General features: G+C 28.9%; 1 protein-coding gene across 1 annotated transcript; it reads right to left on the reverse strand.

Annotated features, from left to right (window-relative positions):
• Positions 1-667: 667 nt before the first annotated feature.
• Positions 668-23,555, reverse strand: LOC105194339 (G-protein coupled receptor 52). The gene is made up of 5 exons (XM_026137896.2): positions 23,343-23,555; positions 13,066-13,448; positions 12,244-12,463; positions 11,531-11,960; positions 668-7,809 (listed from the first exon to the last, which is right to left on the reverse strand). Exons 2-5 carry the CDS (start codon positions 13,175-13,177, stop codon positions 7,630-7,632), a joined length of 942 nt encoding a protein of 313 aa, XP_025993681.1. The 5' UTR covers positions 13,178-13,448; positions 23,343-23,555; the 3' UTR covers positions 668-7,629.
• Between the last annotated feature and the right edge of the window lie 1,101 nt (positions 23,556-24,656).

Raw genomic sequence — 24,656 nt, forward strand, 5'->3', positions numbered from 1 at the left:
AATATTATATATAAATGTTAATTGAAGATACTGTTACGTACAAATTTTGCGTACACGCTTTTTTTAAAATTTAGTCTAACAAATGGAGATATTGTCAAGCTGTATCGACTAACGTTTAGTATTGACTGAAGTATAGTAACCCCTCCACTAACCCCTCCTTCACCAGTAAGTAGTACCAGTTCGTGTCAGGTCAGACACATTCAAACAAGAATTGTATTTCGCGTCCGTGAAATAAAGTTAAAATGGATTTATACAATAAAAATTAATATAATGACTAATTTATGTACTAAATAATTTTTTTATTTTAATAAAGTAAATAATTTGTGACTTAAAAAAAAAATTTTTTTTTAAATTTTTTAAATATAAAAGTACTGATGTAAAGAAATTAGTAAAAATAAGTCTATTTAAATATTATTAATTTTATTTTTAATTAAAAAAATGTACCATAATAATCAATGATATCATGATAAAAAGGATTTTGTTACTATGTAAATGTGTAAAACTTTCTCGTGAAACTAATATAAACAACATAAAATAATTTAATTAAATTTATATCCATATATGCACTTAAATAACAGTGCGACTTCTTAATTAATTTTTCATAGCATAAATAAATGAAAAGGAAGGAGTACAAAGATGGAATTATGAAGAAATAATACAAGTAATATTGAGTTTCATATCGAGTGAAATATGCGGCGTCTATGCCCTCTTTGTTTATTATTGTAATCTTATATCTTTCACTAGACTAATCTCTAGACAATAATCGTTAATATTGTACCATTATCATTAAAGTCATATCACTTTATCGTCATGACATATCTAGTACGCTCATTACACTCCGATCGGGATTGCTTCCACGGCAATTCGCGTGCGCATATTCTTCATTTCTGTTAAAAATTAGTATTTTTAAGACGGATGCATGTCGCGCATTTACACTATCATTCCATCAATATTAATTTTAAGAGAAATATCGAGATAATATTCTGCATGTTTATTGAAATTGATTAACACTAACTTCGTTCTAACAGTGCTTCCGCCCTAAAAAGTGTCACTTATTAAATCTATTTTGATTGCCTACATACGAGTTAACATTTTAACGAGCAAATAAAACGATTTACAAACATGTCGTTAAGTTTTTAGATTAGACAATAGCTATATAATAACAAGAGCTTTCACTTACAAAATTCAGAGCTTATTTATAACATAATTACTAACGTGTAAAACATATATTTATCTAATATTTATCGATACATTGCGCTCACACACAAAATGTTTTATTTATATTACTCTTATTTATCAAAGATTCAATTAAAATTTATTTCTTATAATTATTTTAATTCTCTACATTTACCAGATATTTTACAATAAAGTAAATAAAATATTAATTTGAAATGCATTTTTTTCTTAAAATTAAATTCAAAATAAGACTTTGTTATATTCACTGTAAATTTAATTTGTCAAAATTATATAATTTTTAATCGCTCATGGAACATTGCTGATTATTATTATCATTCTTATTGTTAGATTGTCCTGCAGTGTTTATAGTTGGCAATAACTTTCAGTTATTCAGTATTGATTTATATAATGCAGCAATTATTCACATGCGCATATAATGGTACATATTATTTGATACAAATGTAACAATTAAATAATATAAAATTGACACTGTGTGTGTGCGTGTGTCTGTAAACCGTCTCATACAGTCGGCAAAATGCAACTTGCGCCATGTGTTGATTTTGCGCTGATTTAAACCGCGAAGCATTCCTGATCTGTAAATAATTACTCAAGATGTCACTTTCTACCTCATATACTAAATGTGGTAATCTCAATCGCTGATATACACATCTTAAAATGAAAATCATAAAACATAGCAATACTAGGATAAATTTACTATAAACATCGACAGAAATGCCTCGTTATTATACTCAATAAAAATATATATGTATTATTTGTGTAAAGAAGTTGATACATTAAGATGATTTTTATTAGTCCTCCGCAAATTGTAATATCTATTAAATTGAAAATCCATATCATTAAAAAAAAAAAATTAATGCGAGACAATATGTAGTTACATAATTATAATTTCTTTATTTTATTACTTTTATAATACATACTTTTTTATCCTTGCTTCATTTTATATATTAATACATCTTTTATATTTAAATTAAAATTATAATTTATAATGAAAAATATATTTTTATGTTTTATAACTTTTTAATATATATTTATTGTACTGAATACAATATTCTTTTATTGTTATACAAATTTTCTACGATTTGCGGAGGATTATCAGATATAAGCATTTCTGTGATGCGACTTTTATGGTTACCACACCAAGCATATAACTCGATTCTACGCAAAAATCATCGATTGTGACACCAAGATGATCACAAACGTGTGATCGATCAAAATGTCCCATCTGCGAACAATTAGTTAAAATATGTAATAATAGCGCGCTCGTGGTGAGGTACGTTACAAAACTAGTACAAAAAACTAACAGCTAGGTACAAAAATGTAATTAATCGTTAATAATGGAGGCCGCCCGGGAAACTGCCAGGGACCAATTCTGTTCGCTCATCATCTTTTTTCGATTTTTCCTTACGTCTTCTCATCACTTATTAACTTTTCTGTTCGTCACCGACAAATTTATTTCAATCGGTCGCAACAATCAAATCCACTTGGACGACCGGTTCTTTCCATTTTAAAAATTTTGTTTCTCACGCGCAACCATTCTTCACTTTCCTTTTGAGCGACTTTCACATGTTTAGAATGTTGTAATTGCTGAAAAATTTAATACTGCTCGATTTTGGCGAATTCGCGTGTGCAGAGTGGCGCGAGATTTGTTTTTATAGCATACAATTTGGTAGAATCACGAAACAGTTAAGCACATGAAGAAAAATAGTCTGTAATAAATTTTATTTAATTATTACTTTAATTGAATATTTTACTCTAAGATCGCTACATGAAATCATTGTAAGCCTCATTTCAAATAAAAATTGTTATTTAAAAACTTTTTATAAATATTACTTGTTGTACTATAAATAAATTTATGTATATTTTCTAAATATTTTACTAGAAACAATCATCTTGTTTATTAAATTGTTTATAACAATTTTATGCAAGTTTGTCGATGTTGAAAATCTGATATTATGTCTGAAGCAAAATATAGTTGATCATTTGAATTTAATATAAATCATTGATTGTAAATCTCTTGTAATTTCTTAACGACATTTTTATCTGAAGTACTGAACAAAAATGTAGTCAATACCTAATTAATATTGAGCCATATTTTAAAGTTTAAGAGTTTTTCAAATATTTGAGAACTTTTGAAATCTAAACGGCCGTAAAAGTTCATTGCGATGTTAGTGTTAATCATAAATGCTAGAATAATAGAGTAAGAGAGAGAGCGAAGTATACATTTTATCGGTCAAGAGAGAGAAAGAGAGAGAAAGTGAGAAGAGGGAGGGGAAGAGGAAGAAGGTCCTTTGAGACATAATCATCTCGAACCACTGCGCAGCGGCGACATTAGAATACAGAAGTAGAGCTTAGATATTCGGATCTGGACGAAAGAACCGAATTACGAGCAATTCTATACGTACGAAGAGATAATTCGCAATAAAATTTGTTAGCACGTTATAGCCGAGTCCAGCCAAAAATAATCGCAGTTCGAAAATTGGAAATTTTTCTGGGGAAACATTTTTGAAATCGGAAACAATTATGCTCACTTTTATCATTTCTATTTGTATTATTATCAGCACAATAAGTAATGCGGTTGTGTGGTATTAAGTCTTTACTGTTGAGCTGAAGTATTCCATTATGTAATTACATCACTATTACTTATAGTACTGATAATAACTTGTATAACAATTTCTGATAATATAAGAAAACATAGGACTTGACATACCTTAATAAGATTTTATATTCTTATTTACATCTATTGAAATGTTTGAACATTCCCCGAAATTTTCCTTAAATTGTAGTCGAACTTGCGTTACTTTTTAGCCGGGTTTTTAGCCAATTTATATAGCTAACACTCAAACTAGAAAATACTTGATAGTTTTGTTTGATTCCATTGTACAATTAAGACATCATGATACCATAAAGCATAAAGCATCGTTTATATCTTCTCGTTACATTAAATAAATCCCTCAATACATTTTTTATTTTTCAATAAAATTATCCTTAAAATTTAAAATTTGTACATCGATTTCTTTAAATATATATTCCGTTGTGATGTTAAACATAAAAAACTATAATTGTGTATGTAGAAGGGGAAGAGGGAAGAAAGGGAACTAAATATGAATTGATAAAAATATTAACATGTACAATCAAAAAGTTGTAAAAATTGAAATTTTATTATTTTAAAACATTTAAAATATATATAAAAACTTACGTAAACAAAAAAGCATTTTGTATGTGTCTATGTGACAAAAATAATTGCTTTAAATTGCTTTACTTTTTAGCGTGTGTTTAGTCTGTATTTAAAGTAACGAGTAGATGTTCCGGACTGCTTTTCTTCATTCACAGAAAAACACCTTTGTGCTTGTTTAACGCTTTAAATGTCACGAATTAAACAGCAATTAAACACTCCTATCGGATTAATTTTTTTAGCGAAAAGTTATACTTGAATGAAATATATTAGAGTCTATAGTAAAAAATAGAAGCTGAGACTTTCTAGACACCGATTTTGCATATAGATTCTCATTTACAGAATTAATATTTATCGAAAACATTAGGGCGCGCCCACACATCCACGCGAGCACATTATTCAGGAGCACAGCGAAGAAACTTTGGCAAATTTCATTGTCCGCTTTTCATTTTAGCGATGTTACGTGGCAGTTCAGCTACGCCTAATTCTAGCATTCTATGCTATTCGTAATAGGCGTCACAAAATCTGTTCACGTTCGCTAATTCTTCTTGTATTGGAACCTATAATTTCTTATAAAACACAGACGATTTGTCAATATCAAATGACAAATTTTAGATGCTTCCATTTTCTGATTGTTATGGACAATTTCGTTTAATTTAATAAATGTAATTACTTTTAAATAAATATATAAGTCCTTATGATTTCAGTGTTCATATTACATTTACATTCTTTATTACATTTATTATTACATTCTTTATTACAAGAATGATCGAACACTACGTTTCTCTTCACTATTTTTATTTTGCTTTAATAGACCAAAATAATTAAAATCTTTTGTCTATAAATTACAAGTAAATTAAGTTAGTAGTCTGTGTTTTGCATTCGCACTCGCTGATTGCGCTACGCTTTAAATTTAAGCAATCAAAAAGTTTTCCCTTTTTCATAAAAGTATTTTACGAAACCGAGTTTTCCTTCTGTAGCATATGCCTTTCTTTTTATCTGCTATTCTGTAGAGCGTCGATTCTAGTTTCAACTTTAGTTGGATTGTATATAAGCTGTCCAAAACACATTCGAAATTGCGCCTCGAGTTGTCATAGTTCACGTAGACGTGCGAAAATTGGACGCAATAGTTTACGCTCTCATGCAAAAAATTTTCTATTAACCGATTTCGTATATATCGTTTAGTACAAGATTAGTAATAAAGCTTACAGTGGGCGCCGAGTTAGAATGCCCGTAAAACTAGTACGTGATCTAAATTAAGAGTTAGATTAAACGACGATATTTTGATTTCCATGGGGAGGGTTTTTTGTTAATGCAGTTCATCAAGAAAGTCAACGAGAGCCCAGCTAGCTCTTGAAGAGAAGCATCTTTTTTTTCTTGTCGAAAAACCAGTCATTCGAATAATTGAGCGATCGATTCGCATTAACACGTTATGAAAGCGAGACTCAATAAGCGGAAAAAAATTTGAGATTCATATTCTTCATAGAAATTATCAAGCTACATTAGAATTTTGCATGTCACCAATTTTGTTCGTGTAAATTGGCAAACTCACAATTGCCGACTTATCTCTTTTATTACGAGCGTGCTGTTAATAGATTTAAATGTTTATAAGTCAAGTAGTCATATAACTTATATCATTTTAATAATTTTACTACAATTTACGATACTATATTTGTCAGTATCAAAGCGTACTAACAATGAGAAAAGGGATAAGCAAATCAGTCGGCATTGATAACGTGCAGACTCTTTAATTTCACATATCGTTTAGCAGCTTTTCGACAAGAAAGAGAAAGAGTGTAGAAAGCCGGCGGCTAGGAAGCGCATTAAAAAAGCGTAATGTTTGCACGCTCGGCACTCGATTGTTTTATATCGAGGATATTCTACGGGCACGACGACACTTCGACGACGCAAAACTCGTCGCCGACGACGCGTCACATTCATAGAGGCATCTCCGTTAATTGACTAAATTTCTCTCCCCGCATTTGTTCCGGCGTCGTTTAATGAATCAATTTTATGATTGAATCTGTAACCTGCTTGCGCGACAATCATTAACTCACGATTTTCGCATAATTTGCTACGACATTTATTGAGCGTGATCTTACGACGTAAACTAGGCGATGATTAGTTTCAAATACCGTAGAACAATTCTCCCGTTTTATCTTCGTACGGCGCAGAAAGTCATCCCGATTAACGGGATTCTAATTAACGGACTTTAGCGTGTTTGAGCGAAGCGAGATTATTTTAAAGAAATGGACGCGCGTCGGCGGAGTCGCCGAATTCCACCGGCAAAATATTTCGCACAGCTCGTTGCACCACTCGCATTTTTTTCGTTAAGTACTTTGCATTATTTCTTTTTTCGCATAGATCAGCCGTCGCGATTTTTATATCGAAAATTGAACAAGCTAAATATTGATTGTAATTTTGATTATCTATAAAGTTCAATCTAGGTAAGCTGTCTATGTTTTTTATCTGTGAGATGCGAGACTTAATTTAATGTAATAGTTTTAATATAATAGTTAATAGAGAATGTTTAATTACTTTTGTGATATTGTTTCTATGATATTGCAATGAGCAAGATAGTGCAAATTTATTAATAAAACTTTCCAATTTTTTTTTTTTTTTTTCTACAAAATTTGGGAAAATTGCTCTTTGTACTTTACATTCATGATTTTTCTTAGTCTTTTATCAATCTTTCGCAAGCGGATAAAATTTAACATTTTTTGCAAAAAGCCGTTCTCTTCGGAAAAACGTATGATGAATTACACAAATGTTTATTTATACAATTATGTAAATACAATTTAAATATAAATAATAAAATATAAATTTCTCTTTTTGGAAAAATATTGAACTTTTGTGATTAAAATAAAATTTAATACTATATATATTTTTATTTGCTTGAAAGTCCACAAAATTTCATTTTTACGCTTAAAAATTGTTTTCATATCTCAAAATCTTTCTTAATATCACGTAATATTCATCTCGTTAATTAATGGCCACTAAATGTACTCTTTTTATTTATATTTAAATCATTTATTTTATTTTGACTACATAAGCTAATAACCCATATTAATATATTTATCAATTGCAATCTTTATTCATTTCTGTGTCAGAGAGCGAAGCTTTAAGAAACCGTCTTGCGAGTGGTGCCAAGATGCGAGGACGATCCTTGAATAGAGGTGAAAGCGACTTCTTAAGAACGCGTCGTGGTAGAACAGAACGCGATATAAGCGTTGTTGCTCGTAGACGTAGTCGATGTGACGTTAATCGTCGTCGTCGAGGCCGAGGAGTTCCGGCGGAAGTCGCATGTGCCGACAGCATATGGTGAGACAGAGCACTCGCACGGCCAACCGGAATTGGGGGCTTAGTGTGCTGAGCACAACCGCTTTCCAAAAGCTGTTTGTGACTCCCAGCCACACCACGGCAAAGTGTAAAAACGGCACCTAAGGTTGAATAAAATAGGATTAGATTAGAAATATTAACAGATACTTACAAGTGGATCTCCTCTTATACAATTTATGAACAGGATTCACTCTTTATTAATTTATTCTTTTATTATTTCTTCTAGCAATTTAAAAATCCTGATTGACATATTTTTTGCATTTTGTGAAACGCTCTTGACACAAATGATTAAATAAATAATTCCAAGTCTTAGTAAATAATAAGAGAGACCGGAGCTATTCGAAACACGGGATAATTCGAAAAAATGGAATTATCCTTTTATGGGTACATGTTAAAAATTTACTTTAAATACTGTAAACGCGTCTTAATGTAACGACGTTACTAACAAAATTTTGTTGGCAACGGCGTCATATTGCAATCGTTGCAGTGAAAAATGTGTTTTGCGACAGTCGAAGTAATTTCTGACAGCATTTCTTCGAAATTTAAGTAAGATAAATAAGAGTTCTTTTAAAAACTTTGAATGTATCGCAGTTGAATGTATTTAAAACATGTTGTGTTTACTTTTTGCTATGTGATGTCTATTTTTGTAGATCATACGCAATAATGCACAGAGTTAACGTCGCGGTTATTCGAAACACCAAACGTCGAATCGTTGTTCGGGCGATTTTTTCTTTCATATTCGCGTTGTATGTATCAAAATACATAATTTAATATTCAACAGATGTAATTACCCAAAATATACGAACAGTCCCTCATTTGTTTCAAAAACGCTGAAGCAATAAAATTCTCTATTGTCTATTTATTCCTTTTTATTGTATGCAATTTTTCCTAATAATACTATATATCCTTTTCTTAATAAAATAAAGTTTTAAAAACAGTTTCTTTACATTCTTTGATTTTAAAACACAAATTTCAGAATAATCCCGGACTTGTTTCGAATTTTTCCGGGGCTACCCAAGCAACACAGTTAGTTTAAGAATACGTTTAATAAACGTTGAAAATCAATTTTATACGTATAAACTGAAAAATAAACGTTTAAAATTTGAGACGTTTTTTGTACCAATTTAATAAACGTTATAAAAACGTTTTATAAGACAATTTTTAAATGTGTTCTTTCAAATGTAATTATATAATTATAATAATTGAGACGTAAAAAGTATAATATAAATAAGATATTTCATTATATTTAAAAGTTAATAATCTTCAGAGAGTTTACATATAAATTTTTTGTGATTTATAATGTTGTCATCAAAATATCTCTTTATTTAAAAATGGCACACAAGAATTGTCAGCGTCTCAGCGTGTCACATCGCATTAAAATTCGATTTAATTATAATTTATGAAATCCTGTAATTTCGGATTGAAATGGATTTAACAAGTGAGTGCTGGCGCCACCGCTAGGTGGCCACGTCGCGGGGGATCTTCTCGTGAGTAGAGTGCGGCCACAGGCGTTATATCTACAACAACGTTTACTTTACAACGTTTATTTAACGTTTTTTTTACTAGTGTAAAATACCGTTTTTATACGAGACATTTCGACCGGTTAATAAACGTATTTTTATACATCACAAAAACGTTTCGGCTAAACGTTTATTAAACATTTATTAAACGTAACTGTGTTGCTTGGGTAGTCGAAACACTTGGCACTGGTTGACATTTTTATATGTACAATAGTTTAAAGCAAGTATATTTCCGTGTTCTACCTATAACTGCATTGTGAAGGGGAAGGTTCAACCTTTCAAACCATCTAACTTTCTTTTCAAATGAATACAGGACTCGGGAGACGCAAAAGAAACAAAGTGTTTCGAATAACCCTGGTCCCCTCTATGCACATGATAAAAATTTAAACAACAAAGAAGTAAAGTTTATTTCAGATATATTAAAAATAAAAAATGTCACGTACAAGTAAATATAAGAAAAATATATAATACTATATTTTATTCTATACCTTCTCTTTTTTAGAAGTGTTACATAAAGTATGCTTTTGCATGCAAACTTCTTACGCTTACTAGCGAGCATTCTCTATTAACCTACTTTGCTTTGCAAACATGCCGATCTACATTTTTAATCGTCTCATTTTCAATGCGTTTTTTCACAAAGTTTACAGTTATTTTCAGATCATATCAATGTCAAGCGAGTGTCATTACAGTCGTCCTAATACCAATAATTTTTCTCCAAAAAATTTATTATAATTTTAATAAAAATGTTATACCACCAACAAAATAAAAATATCTATAAATTGTATTATTTTTTTCCATAATTAAAAAAGTAGCTGTTATATTAATCAAATTTTATAGATACTTTAATTAGAAGAAGTCAGTCAAACACAAATTTAGATATTATTTTTTATTTATTGCGCTTGGTATTAGGCTACTTTAGCTTTTCAATTGATTGTAAATTTATTACTTTGTAATATAATAAATTTATTTATAGATAAGTGTTATTTAATGCTATTAAAATTACATAAATCAATTATAGAAATAATTAATTAATCTTATAACGTTATTATCATTGAATGAAAATTATTTATAATATAATTTAATAATATTTATTTATAATTTTAGTGATATTTATAAAATATTTATAATTTAATTTTCTATACACAATTATTTTATACCTAGTTGTTAACTTAAAAGAAAAAAAAATAATTACACTAATTTTAAAAATAAATATGTAATCTTAAAATATTAGCATATTGTAAATTCATAAGTTATCTTTTCTTGAAAATCAGATTTAAGTTCAATTATTGACTAAAGTGTTCTTTTTCTCAACAAATTCTTTACAGTAATAATATTTAGGGGAGAAAGTTCTCATTGACATCATTGTTATAGTAGATATTTATTATTGCTATTAGTAAATTAATTATTAATTTAATATTGTGATATTATTATTCTTATTTAACTTTAGAACTATGATTTAAGACCGAGAATTTGTTCGACGCACAGTTTGATGAACTTAAAAATGTATAGAAAATCACACAAGAAATATCAGCTATGATCAAATAGGTTATTTCTTATTGAAATGTTTTCTTATGTCAGTCTATATTTTAATATTATTATTAGTAGTAGTAGTAGTAGCAGCAGTGGTAATAATTACAGTACATTTATCTTTAGAGTAAGAAACCCAAAGTTGATTTCCGCGCCTAATTTGACTCCTCTAAGAGTACTTAATTTTATCCCAAGGCAACATTTTCTTTTTCATATTTGTGAAAACCATTAAAGTTATAAGTTACTTTTTACACATTTCAGGGCTACGTTCCGTACTGCAATAATTAAAAAGCTATAGCATACATAACGTAAACGACAATATTATTGTAGTAGTTTTTCAATTAATGTAGTACGGTTTTGGAACGCAGATGGATATTGGATACTTTAATTGATGTCATAAAGTGTGTACATCCGAGCAAACGCAAAAAATTTTTTTGCGATTTTTGCATGGATTCGTATTATATTTATAGATTCTAATATTTATATCTTTTAAAGCTTGAAATAATTTTTGATATTTTCATGTATAAATATCATCTGAATATATAAAATTAAATTTTTTCAACCTTTTTGGGTGTTTTGACATTTTAATTTTTCACATTTTATTTTGTTTATAGTAACTTTTTGATTATAGAACTTTTAAGTTAAAGTCAATGTATGTGAATTTGTACAAGTTTTGTTTATTAATTTTGAAGAACGAGAGGAGATCAAATTTCGGCTTCTTACTCTATAACATTCAATTCCAAATATTAATCTAGTTGTTTGCAAAAATTATTACCTGAGGAGATCCGTTAACGACTGTATATATCCTTAACCCGGCATATGGCGCCCATGATATCCAAAAAGCCATTACTAGGACGAAGGACATAATGTGACTCGGATTGCTTAGATTTTCCGATAACGCAGTAGCGTACTCCTTGTCATGGATTAGAACGCCGGACTTTAGTCGTCTCATCGTGGAGAATATGTAGAAGTACGTGTAGACGATGGTGATGACAGACGGCCCCAATACGAGAATGGACAGCGTGATGGTATATGCGGCCATGTTTCCCCAATCGAGCATGCAGATGAAGGCCTCGCGGTCGAAGATCGGTTTGTTGAAACCGAGTAAGGGCGGGCAGCACATCATCGCCACGCTGATCCATGTGAAGACCATCCAGCATTGGCATCGGGTTTTCGTCTGTACTGTCTCGTATCTCAATGGTTTCCTGCAAAAGTCACACATTTGAAGTCGTCTGTAGAAAGATCTTATAAAATCCAAATCGTAGATGTAAAGTTTTGCAAAATAGAGCTCTGCAATTAAAAAGTAATAATATAGCAATGTCTAATGTAATAGCAACGATATCTATAATATGTAACGAATATAATAAGATTTGTATTAACGCATTATGTCAATATGATAACTATTTATTGCTAACGCCAGATATATAATATAATCGTAATGTTTATATTATAGTTACGATAACATATCTATTATGTTATGTAACATACCTGATAGCCAGATAGCGATCCACGGAGATCCACATAAAGGTGTATACTGATACCGCCCAAAGTGTGACTTCCAAGTAACCGACGAGTCGGCACACGATGTCTCCGTAGACCCATCTTCGAACCAATGCTGGATACACCGAGAGCGGAACCACCAACACACCACATAGAAGATCTGCCGAGGCGAGTGATAACAAATAGTAGTTTATCACCTCGGAGGGGCCTGAAAATAAAATATTCTTAATATATAAAATGTCATTATCATCGCCTATTTGTTCACTGATATTAGTTCATTATGCTTATTTATTTATTTTTATTGACATAGATCAGTCTATTATTAAGAACAAAACAATTTTATGATTTCCAAAATTTTCACAGAACCATAGCAATGAAAGCATACGAAAACTCTAAAAAAATATTTATATATCAAAAATAATATACTTATATTAGGAATTTGATATTTTAAAATATTTACCATTAGAAGAATGTTGAAATTTATATCATACAAATAAACATTATAACAAGAATACAAGTCTAGCAAGAAAACGTAAAATTCAAAAATGGGAAAATTAAAAAATTGTCAAATTTGCAAAAATGTACATTATTAATTCTGATGTACTAAGTCCATAACATTTTTTATTAATAATAAAGTGATACTATCTTCACGATTTTTTAACAGAAAAGTGTATATACCACCAGAGAAAATGGAAGTATATCTATGTTGAGTACATGCTTATCTAACAATAAGTATAATTCTAAAATCGACATTGCAAATATTATAATATATAATATGGTACGATGCGAATGCAAAGAATTTCATCTTACCGCGGAAGTTGAGGTAGGTGATGATAATGAGGAGATTCGAGACGATGATGGCGACGGCGACCACGAAGATAAGACTCGCCTGTATGAGAGCCTCCAACGAGTGCTCCTCCATGCCGCCACCCTTTCGAGCTGCATCCCCCCACCCGCCCTTAAATGCTTTTACCCTTCACCCTTTTCGCGATCTTTTCGCTGCTAGGTACTGCACCTTCCTAGGAGCTTATATAGTTGTCCTCTGCACGTCTTATCTTCTTCGTTCTACGTACGCGTTCTTAAAACTACCCCGCACTCTTGGAAAGGACGTTTAAAGTCCTTAGGCAAATAAGTCCTTGATACTGGAGTTACGTCTTCGAGGATCTTGATATACAATCGATGTAACCGTATCACTGTAAATTTGAAAAAAAATTATTTTGTATACGTATATTGCAAATATTAATTTTATGTGCATTTCTTGTAAATTTATTGCATACAACTGATTAGAGTAAATACATCTTTTGCATAGAAAGAATTTTTAAACATTTTTAACATTTAATTTATTACATGTACACAAATTAATTAATAACAAAAAATTAGTACATTAATAAGATGAAGGCTTTATTGCTGAATAAAGAAAATATATATTGCCTAAGAGAATTTCAGTAAACGTAAAATTTAAAAAATCTTTTAACTTCGCAAAGTTAAAGTAGATAGACCTAACTACAGAACAATTATTTACTTTATATTTATGCTGAGAATACAAATGGTTTTAAGGAAAAACTTTTCTCAAAAGGATTGGTTTTTACTTTTCTAAGCAAATAAAAACTGTTTTCAATAAAAGTTTTACGATTTTATAAGTACTTTACAATAACATGTTTAACATTTTTGAAAATGTTAAATTGAATGAATTTAGAAAATGTAAATTTTTTTAAAATATCCTATTTACTTTTTTTTAAATTTTATATTATCTTTTTAAACTTTTTAAAAGCATAATTAAAGTTTATTTCATACTAAAAGTATAATAAAGTTATATATTTCAAAAACACATTTTTGAGAAATAAGCTGAAAATGTCTTCATATGAATATTATCTGAATCAATTCTATTAGCTTGTTTGACAATGATGTTTCTCTCTATTTGCAATTTTAGTTAATGTATGGTAATAAAATGAATATTTTTAATAAAATAAGTGGTTTTGTTATATTATATATTTTGCAGATAATCACAGTATATTATAAGGAAAAAACCAAAGTTATCAATTAGATAATTTATTTAGATCTTTAATAAAAAATTAAATGTTAAGGTCAATTAAAGGTCAATTAGCCACTAAAACTGTTTATCACCTTCAATAGCAAATTACTTGGAGATTTATTTACTCTATATATTTACTCTATATCCATGTAAAATTTTTCAAAACTTCAAAAATTGATATATTTTTTAATTTGTAGTTGTCAAACTTTTCTCGTAGTGGATAAATATACATCTTGAAGTTTGTAAAAATTATAAAAATTATACAATTTTTTTTAAGTCAGTTTTTTGTGTCTAAAGATCACGATCTCTACTTGATTCATGTTTATGCATGGTTCATAGTGACTTTTGGCAAAAATATTCTCGACGGTTTGCCATTTCCTTCTGAGAGATGGTAATCAATTGAAAATCTGATACGTTTTGGGTAGAGGCGTTCTTTGGCACAGAGAGCAAATCCGCAGCTCTTATACCATCATATTATATAACTATAAAAATGTATTTAATTGAACAATTTATTTTAAAAATATCTATAATATAAAATTATTTGATATTATTTATTATATTATATTATTAATTATTAAATGTTGTCTTAAAGTTTTTTAAAATCTCTTTTAAAATTAATATAATTCAATTTTCTGAAATAAATGTTATGCAATAATTTAAGAATATTTAATTTTAATATTTGAATAAAAATTATTAACAATTATTTAGTCTTAGCATTTAAAAAAAATTACAACAGAAATAATTTAGTAATTACAAAAAAAAAAAATTAATTAATTTGTCTTAAAGCAAATACTAAGAAAAATAACGAAATTCTAAATTAAGACCATCACGCGTGCTATTCATTTTCAAGTTTGAGGTCAGTGTGTCAATCCAGTTTGGTTTTAGAAGTGAAGAGCGGAGAAGCAGGAAAGGTTACATAGGAAAATTGCATTCCGAAGGGTAGATCGGTTGGATAACGTATGAAACGAGCGTATTGGATAAGTTTCTGGATCGTTCGTGTCGATAATACACGCCGCCGCCAGAGACTTTTCTCCCTTTTTATTTTCTCGCGAAAGCCACGTAATTCTTCCCTTGTGGGAACACCTCGCAGACTATCCGCACGACAGTTTCCCTCCCTTAGTATCGACCGCCATTCATAATTTAGCTGAGTCGATCCTGAATGGAGGGGTGTATCGTATAGCATCATGCCGTCTGTCGTGTTTCCCGAATTAAAATGGAACTTTCACGTTTTATGCATGACACATTGTCACGTGACATCATCGATGACACAAAGTAGAAGCGTAATATGTACTGGTTTATATTATAATATAAATATAATAAAAGACTATCGAGACAGTTGCAGACTGCACTTTCATCTAAGAGAACATTGTGCTTCATGTAATTATTCAAGGATATTATTTTTAATTAAAATGCGTCTATTATATAGGAATATAATTAATTGACTCTTTATTTGTAACATTCAAATGTTTATAATATTATTCAAATTAAATTTTGTGTAAGTCTAAAAATTAAATGTAAGTTTCTTAAAAATTAAAGGTACGATATAAGATATTTAATTTTTTATTTTTTAATTATACAAATTAAAAAAATTATTTACTTGTGAGTATAATATTTAAGTATTTATTCTTTATTACGCTACATTATTTTTATCTGTATGAATTGTATAAACATTTTTCTAATTTATAATTGTAATATTCAATATTACAATATTATATAATTTATTTGTAATATTTTATGGTGTCATGCATAAAAGTATTTAAAAACTGTAGAATTTATTTGGGTTGTTTTAGGTTTGCTAAACAAATCAGAAATTTACGTGTAAATAATAAAAAATTTTTTTGCACAATTAAATCATTTTCAAAATTCTTTACTTTAATTCTTTTAGTGTTTATGCTGTTTACAAATGTATAAAATTACATGATTGTTAATTGTAAAATATTTTATAGTCAACATAATCTCAATTGTTTTTAGTTAATCAATTGTTTCTATAAAACAAAGAGTATAAAAAATTTGTTTATTTCAAAAATAAACTTAACGTTGAGTTACAATCTTCGATCAAACTTTTGTCGAGCATTATATAGTTCTTTTTATTGACTCGAATTGGCCTTTCAGCAGATTCGCTACTAGCAACAATTCAAAATCAACTACAACTCTAACTGATGCGTAGGTGTATGGCTACGTGAAGGCGACGTAATCAACTCGGAAATCAATATACGCCACAATTATCGTTTATGGTTACTTAATTATGAACAAAACGTTGTAAGCATCGACATGCAACAATTGAAATTTTGTTACATAAAGAGTAACTTAATAAAGTTTTGAGTATGTTACGATTAATTACGCTCGTTGTTCCTTCGCTTCGTTTGCGACGCCGTCGAAGATATCGTTACCACATGTATCGATAACTTCAACAGCGCGTGACTTCACTATCGATTTTTCCAATTTAGTCCTCTTTTATCAAACGTATAATAAAGAAGATACGATACAGGTATTGACTTACGAGATTGTCGGAATACGAAATAATCACTAACACTTTTTATTTGTCGACGGTGATATTGATCGCTAAAACGTGTCGCAGAAAACGATTTCGATTGTAGCAAAATTTAGAAAATAGTTAAAAATAGTGCAACATGTATTATACATATATTAAAAATACGTATTATATATTAAACATATGATTGATACTTATTCTATAAACTAAATAGATTTGAGAATATGTTTCTTTATATAAATTATATTAATAAAATGTTTTTAAAATTTTTGAATATTGAAATATTTTACAGCAGAATTGTAATTATAATTTATGTTTCTTTTTTATTGTAGATGTCGACATAACTAGATACAATACTGTCTTGCAAAGATGCAATAGTTCTATGATGTGGAAATGATATGTTTATTAAAACGATATATATGTATAATAAAATTAGAAAAAGCAATAAGTAGTTTTTTATTATTGTTGTAAAAACTAATTATTGTTATTCGTTAATTGTAAATATAAGGGAATAACAACAATTTACTTTTACAAACATAATTTTTGTATATATATTTTTACATACATAGTAAAATGGAATTTTTAAAAATATTTGTTTTTTTATTCTTACAGATAAACATAATCTCTTAAATGGAAAGCATCCATTATCTTATCAACTGTTATCTTAAGCAGTTCAAATATATAATACTATAAGAGCGTTTCTGGGCGCAAAGTAGGAGGAGAAATGTCAATATAATATTAGTATTTTATCATGCCAATATAATATTTGTATAAATGGGATGTACGTGAGCTCGAACTTGCGATCTGTCTATCGGTCACAGAACCACACGACTCATTCCGATACATAGAAAAGGAGAAGGAAGTAATATGACACTTATTTTCATTTTATTGAATAACTTTGTTAATAATCAATATTATATGTTGGAACTTGAACGATTACATTTGTCAAATTGTGTTGTTTAACAGACATTCAAAGTAATGAACTATTTGTTACTTAGGACGTGATTTATAAACACTGTGACGCACTGCATAATCGGTGGAAGAGAAAAAAGGGTGGTAATATGGTTAGTCCAAAAATAAATTTAAAAAATAGATTTAATTAAAAAAATACACTATTTTGTTGCAAAATTTTATATTTTTTATTTTCCATTGTTTAAAATTGTGTTGCGTTATAAAATATTAGATACATTATTAAAGATATCATTTTATCCTTGTTTAAACAATAAGCATAAAATAATACTTCTTAATGTTTCTGAACACTCTAGAGAGTGTAGAGTAACAATCGATTTATTGAAGAAATATTTCAATATAAAAATTTTGTTTAAAAAGTTATATTAATGAAATCTCATGTTATTGTTTAATTTTGCGTAACTCGAAATGTGTACAGCTGAATAAAAAGTTAAATAACAAAAAAAAACACTTAAACGTATATACATTCTTTACATAATACGCTCAAGTTTAAAACAATGAGGAAGTATATGTAATTAAGTGCTAAAATGTACCTCGAAAATATTTCAAAAATGAAGAAAGCCTTATAATAATTATCATCTATTATTGGCACATTAATGCCACAAAATTACGGCGGACTATTGAACAAAAAATTCCATAGATAATTGTTAGAATTCATTATCTAATAACGGAGATAATCGAAGTAGTCATAACATCTACAGTAGCTATAATATTCTTCTTCGTTAATTATATTTTATATGTATTTTATAAACAAATTTCCCTCTTTCTTTATTAATATAGAAAATTTATTTTAATGTTAAAATGTAAAATAAAACTTAAAAATTGTAAAGTTAAATTACTTATTAGTAATATGTTATTTGTTATGTATGAAAATAGTAATTTTACTTTCAATTCATATATTATTACAATAAAAATACTTTTTATTTAATATGATAACTGTGTTGTACATAACCTACCTAAATTTTATGACTTTTTGTATTATTTTGCTCAAAATTAAAAATTAATGGTTAAATTCAAACTAGGAAGAATTTCTAAACATTAATTTAAATTATAGAACAATTTTAAATATTTACGTCGGTGCAATAAAAACTTTTAAAAAATTTCATTTAAATTGTATTGAGTACATTATACGTATTTAATATGGCCTAATTATGTATTTTCCTTTTTTTAACAAAAAGTATTAGAAAAATTAAATAATCCAATGTTGCGTTTTATAAGGTTTTTTAATATATTAACATGTTTATTGGTATATTGACATATAAGAATACAAGAACAATTTTCATCAACAATTTATTAAGTAAACAATTGATTTATCTTAACTTTTCCACTTTAAAACAAAAACTCGTGAATCGTAATTTAGTAAATGGATTAAAATTTATGATTTGGAGTAATAATACCGAAAAAATATTTGTGTATTTGGCCATTAGTTTTTTCTTGCAAAAAGTTTCCTTTCTTTGATTATAAGTAGAATAATATGACGAATATACAAATTAAATATAGTGTTGCAAGTATAAATATAAAGTTATAATAATACAAATTTTACAAATTAATAATCATTATTTGTTAGTTATAGAAACCATTAATTTTTCAACTTGAAATATTAGATCACGAGAAATACAATTTCGAAAATTATACTTTTGATTTTCCTGTCAACAAAATACACATACTGAGTCAATTGTTGCAAACAAGTCACATTGACAATTTGACTTACTACATAGCGTTATTTCATTTTTTTGTTTAATTCATTATGTAACTGCTTTGAAACAACAAGTAAACCATGTTGGATACAAGATTGTATTGGGTACGACTACTTCTTGGTTTAAATAACGAATGCTTGAATGCGTAGACCGAAAACATATCAATTAATATACCATTTGCGTTTATTGATTTTATTAAAAATTTAAATTATTTTACATTATTGCTAATAATTTTTAAAATTTTATACAATATACTAAACTTCTAATAAATATTATTTTAACTATTCATTCTTAAGTTAATGTGTATTTTCTCAACAATGATATACTTTAAAGAATAGGTATATTAAAAAACAAATATTGTTCGATTTAAAATTAAAATTAGTTAGAATTTAAAATTAGTTAGAATTAAAAATAAAAGTGTTCAAATTTAATCAAAAAACTTTTGGAAAGCATATACTTATCACAGAATAATTTGATTTAATTTTAAGTAAAATTTGTTTAATCATTATATAATTTTATTTTTTAAATTTATTTACGAAGATTTTAAGTGTAATAATAAAAATAAAAAATTTACAATAAATATGACCTTATTTAACCTTTTTGCTAAAAAAAATTGACTACAGATTGATTAAGCGATCAAAACAATTGAAAGGGCACTCGGTTATTTCAGAGTATAGAATATATACGGCAAAATTGTTATATATCTACCTACGTTATTTCTTGGGTGAAATGATTAAAGACAAACTTACATACGTAATATTTGCCGTTTAAGACAGAAAATTGTAATAGAAATGTCAAACGGTGATTTGAACAGTTTTGGAATATAATCATTTTTATTCATAGAGAAAGAAAAGTATCAATATTATTTTTATGTGATGGCATTTATAAATTATCGTCCAATCTTTAATAGAACTACAATTAAATTTTTGATATAAATAAAAAATAATGTAATACAACCAATTAGTAATAATTATGATAAGTATGATAAGCATAATTTTGTTATTAAGAATTTCTAATTTTTAATAAATAAATTAATATTTACACTATACTATTTATACTGACAAAATAAAACTAATTTGTTAAAAAATCATTTTATAAAGAATTATTAATTATACAATTGTAAAGGATTGAAATTTTAATTACTAATTAATGTTTTGTATTAACAAAATAATATAAAAAATTAATATTTAAGCATAAGATTGTCAGGCCTACGTCAGTTACAGTTTATTCAAACTGCACATCGCATATTCATCAGACTTGAAACGCAGCCATTGCATAAAGCCCGAATACGTAATTACGTAATACTAATTCTAAGAAGCATCTATAAAATCTCCCTCTTCTCGGAAAATCAATAAAGAATTTATTGCAAAAAAATAAAACTTCAACCAGGACTCGAACAAAATTTCCTCACATTCCATGCGCCCTACTATAATACTACAAAGCATGTGATATATTTTTCGCAATATATGTTAAATTAGTTAAATGAACGTTTTTATCAGCGATATAAAATAAGTAAACAATAATAAGTGAAACTCGAACTGACGAAAATGTCAAACAGGTTATCAATGCTACGACAACGCTCGAAAGGTTATCAGACTCATTATCAGACTCATGCAGTTATAGAAGTTCTTAATGTTGAGTAATAATTTTTCCAATCTTTTTGTTAGTGACTGAAAGAACATTGTAAAAATGTGACTGACGTAGATCTGGTAACCTTATGTTTGACATTTTTATCAGTACGAGTGTCACTTATTACTATTAATCAATATTTAATTCACTCATTTCAAAATCACAAATAATCTTGTTTTAGTTTGTCATAATTATTTAAATCTTCTTACGGTAATAATTGTAACTCATTTTGTACTTACATATTATACATTCTTGATACAATCAACAAGATTTTATCGTACTAAATCGCTGTATGCAATTATATATCCATTAGTTATCTTATCACGCAATATTAAATATTCGAGCTTAAAAAATTTTTAACAGCTTCACTTTCTTACAAGATCGTGTTGTTCTCTATTCTATTTCTATTTTAATTCATTAAATTAATTAAATACATATCAACTGTCAATTAACAAATTTAATTTTTTTTTATTATCATATTTATAATTATTTTTCCATTTTTAAACAATTTTTAAATACAAACTTAAAAAAAAAAAGAATATATATAAATATATATATGTATATATATATATTTTTTTTTTTAGAATCTTTATTAATCATGAAATAATTTCAAATAATGATCTTATTTTCCATTTTTTTTCTGTTGTTTATAATATATTCTTTTCTATTTAACGTATTTTATGTAAATATGATAAAGTAGAAATAAAATTATTGTTTTAAATTAATTTGTTTGTGATTAACAAAAATTTCAATCTTTAAAACCAATCAATCCAAAAACAGAAAAAATTCTTAAATTATTTATAATTTATTTATAAATTATTTATAAATTATTTAGCAAAAATCTACTAAAAAATTAGACTTTTCTTTGATGAACAAAACTTGAATTGATGCAGTTAATTTAATTCAATTAAATCTCTAACTTAATCTTTAATTAATTTTTTAAATTTAATTAAATGTTCAATGTGTAGCTATACGAGAGATTACATGAAGGATGAAAGGGTTGAGTGAAACACGGTCTCGCGAGTTCGAACCGTTGCTATTTTTATCTATTCTCACATCCGACGGCAATCAACGACATGGTCTCATTGCGGCTGACAAAAAAGAAAGCATGGAGCAACGCTTTCCCTCGTCGAGGCTCTTCAATTACCGCCGGAGCGAGAACGCTCTCATATCAGAATGCACGGTGACGAACAACCGAAGCCATGTCCGAGCAGCTACTCCCTTTTGTTTAGTTAACCGAATATTTGCCCAATCATGCGCATGTGTCGTGATAAGAGGTGATCCACGAGCAGCGGGCGCGAGCGAGTCAATGCACATCGTAGATTTTCAGGGCGATACTGCCGCGTGCTACGCTCACGACGTGAAATTTTAATGGTCTTCTGTGTGTTTATTTGAAGCTTTTTGTAACAATTTTAACAACAACTCAAAAAGGATGAAAAATGTATAAAAGTAAATTCTTTTGCGAATAAATGCTTTTGACGGTGTTGACAAAAGATACTTTTGCAATATTTCAGTTATGGGATTTTTACTAATTAATTCAAAATTTTTAATTCAGAAATTTTATTTAATTAATTTGTTTTAATTAAAAACCATTACACTAACACAAGTGTCACTTCATTAAAATCATTATATGCAGTTAGAATTGTTATTGTAAGTTTTATTATATTGAATTAAAATGATAAATAATAGTGATTAATCAGAACTATTAGTGAAAATGGAATATGATACTTATACAGCAAGACAGAGTTAGCGATCGTAGAGCAAGACAGATATGCGATACAATTTGCACGTAAGACTTGACTGAAGAACATCAAAAACTTTAAGAGCTTTACATCTTCTATCCTTCTATCACATCATAAAGTGACCATCTTCGTAAAACATCAACGGAATACAATTCCAACTGCGTACACGATTGCGCAAGGTTTCCTTTTCGTGGATAAAGCACAAAGAACTCGATTATTAGAAGACAGACATAAAGGGATCAAATTTAACGTTTCTCATCTTTCTACCATCTTCTATTCCGATTTGTAGCTTCTGAATCATCAAATAGAAGCTATTAGACAGCTAGCGACAATCTAAGAAATCCAAATCAAAAGTAACGGATCGAAGCAATACAATATCCATAAATCAGATTATCTCGATATCTCAATATAATTTAACGAAGCGCAGATAACGTCATGATCCATGCATCTAGGATTTCGGGCATTCTGTACGCTGCATCCTCTGTTCACCGTTACCATTGATCACATTCTACCGACGCCACACGTACCTCCTCAGTCGCATCCTGACTGTGTGCACCAGCAGTTCTTGCCGGTGCTTCTCACGGTCTCCTACACCCCCGTTCACCCTCTCGCGCCACTTTCCTCTGCGAACCCGGACAAATCGGTAGCGACGCTCGAGACGCTGATAACGCGTCGTCCTCTGCGCCTGTCGTCGTCTTCGTCGTCGTTGTTCTCTGTATCACTACGTCGTTTCAACGTCTTATATACTTCCTCGCCCTGCCTCGAGATGCATCCGAGATGCATTCGCGAAAGCACACCGCTATGCACACGCGCACATATTCGCACTCTCGCTCGACCCCGACCGGGACTTCTACCACTACTGGTAGAGAAATCCGTTTCTCTTCCTCGGCCCGGGCGTCGAAGCGTCGATACGACGACGACGACGCTTGCGCGCCGCCCCCGATCCACCCTTTCCCACCCGGGCATTTTCGTGGCGCATTCGAGGCTGCGACCCTGCTGTCGCAATGCCCTGCACGAACGCCGTCGTCACGATGAATCCGCTCGCATTCTCGTCGCCGCAAGGGCACGGCGATTTCGGAGTTATCAATCACGATGAGCGGAGTCAGTGATAATTCGATTGATATTCTTTGGACCGTTCTCGATTAAATGTCTCATAATGCCTTCTTATCGATCCTTAGTTCTGCGACTTCACCGCCTTGACATTTCCGCTCGGCCGCAGTTTGAAAATTTATGAAACTTCTCAGATTTCTGTGGATAAGTATTTTAATTATGTTACAAAATGTCATAGGCCTATTAGTATATTTTTTTACATGCACATTTCTCTTGGTATAAGTATCTTGTTATTAGAATTATAATTAAAAATTTAAATGCAAAAAGTTTAAATATTGTGTAATATATGATCACCAAGAGATTTGTTCTATTTTGTTTCACAGTGGTAAGTATTAAAATTAATAAAAAATTAGAAGTCAATTTTCATGACTATATATATCTGTTTTAAGTAGAATAATATAGAATGACATAGAAATGGACAGGGAATCGATAAGTTAACTTTGATGATCGGTGCAAACTCACGCATCGGCCATAGTCAGTTTATACTAACTAAAGCTGATTATAATTGATTAAATTCTCTCTCTCTCTCTCTCTTTCTCTTTGCTTATAGATACAGCCTAAATAATGTATTTGACAAAGTTAAGTTAGAATTAATTAATTTAGAACAACATAATTAAATATACTTTATTGCGATTAAAAGTATGTAATTAATAATTCTATTAATCCTCCAGATAGTACATTGTAAATCTTTTAAACTGTAAAACTTGAACTTTTTAATAAGAAAATATGAT

This window comes from Solenopsis invicta, chromosome 1, assembly GCF_016802725.1.
Source record: "Solenopsis invicta isolate M01_SB chromosome 1, UNIL_Sinv_3.0, whole genome shotgun sequence".
Taxonomy (NCBI): domain Eukaryota; kingdom Metazoa; phylum Arthropoda; class Insecta; order Hymenoptera; family Formicidae; genus Solenopsis; species Solenopsis invicta.

Bases quoted from the DNA above. Each gene is read 5' to 3' on its own strand.
- LOC105194339 (XM_026137896.2), bottom strand. From the start codon at position 13,177: ATGGAGGAGCACTCGTTGGAGGCTCTCATACAGGCGAGTCTTATCTTC. The intron at 12,464-13,065 runs GTAAGATGAAAT...TTTTATTTTCAG, and splicing joins CACCTACCTCAACTTCCGCG to GCCCCTCCGAGGTGATAAAC. The intron at 7,810-11,530 runs GTAATAATTTTT...ATTCAACCTTAG, and splicing joins TCGTTAACGGATCTCCTCAG to GTGCCGTTTTTACACTTTGC.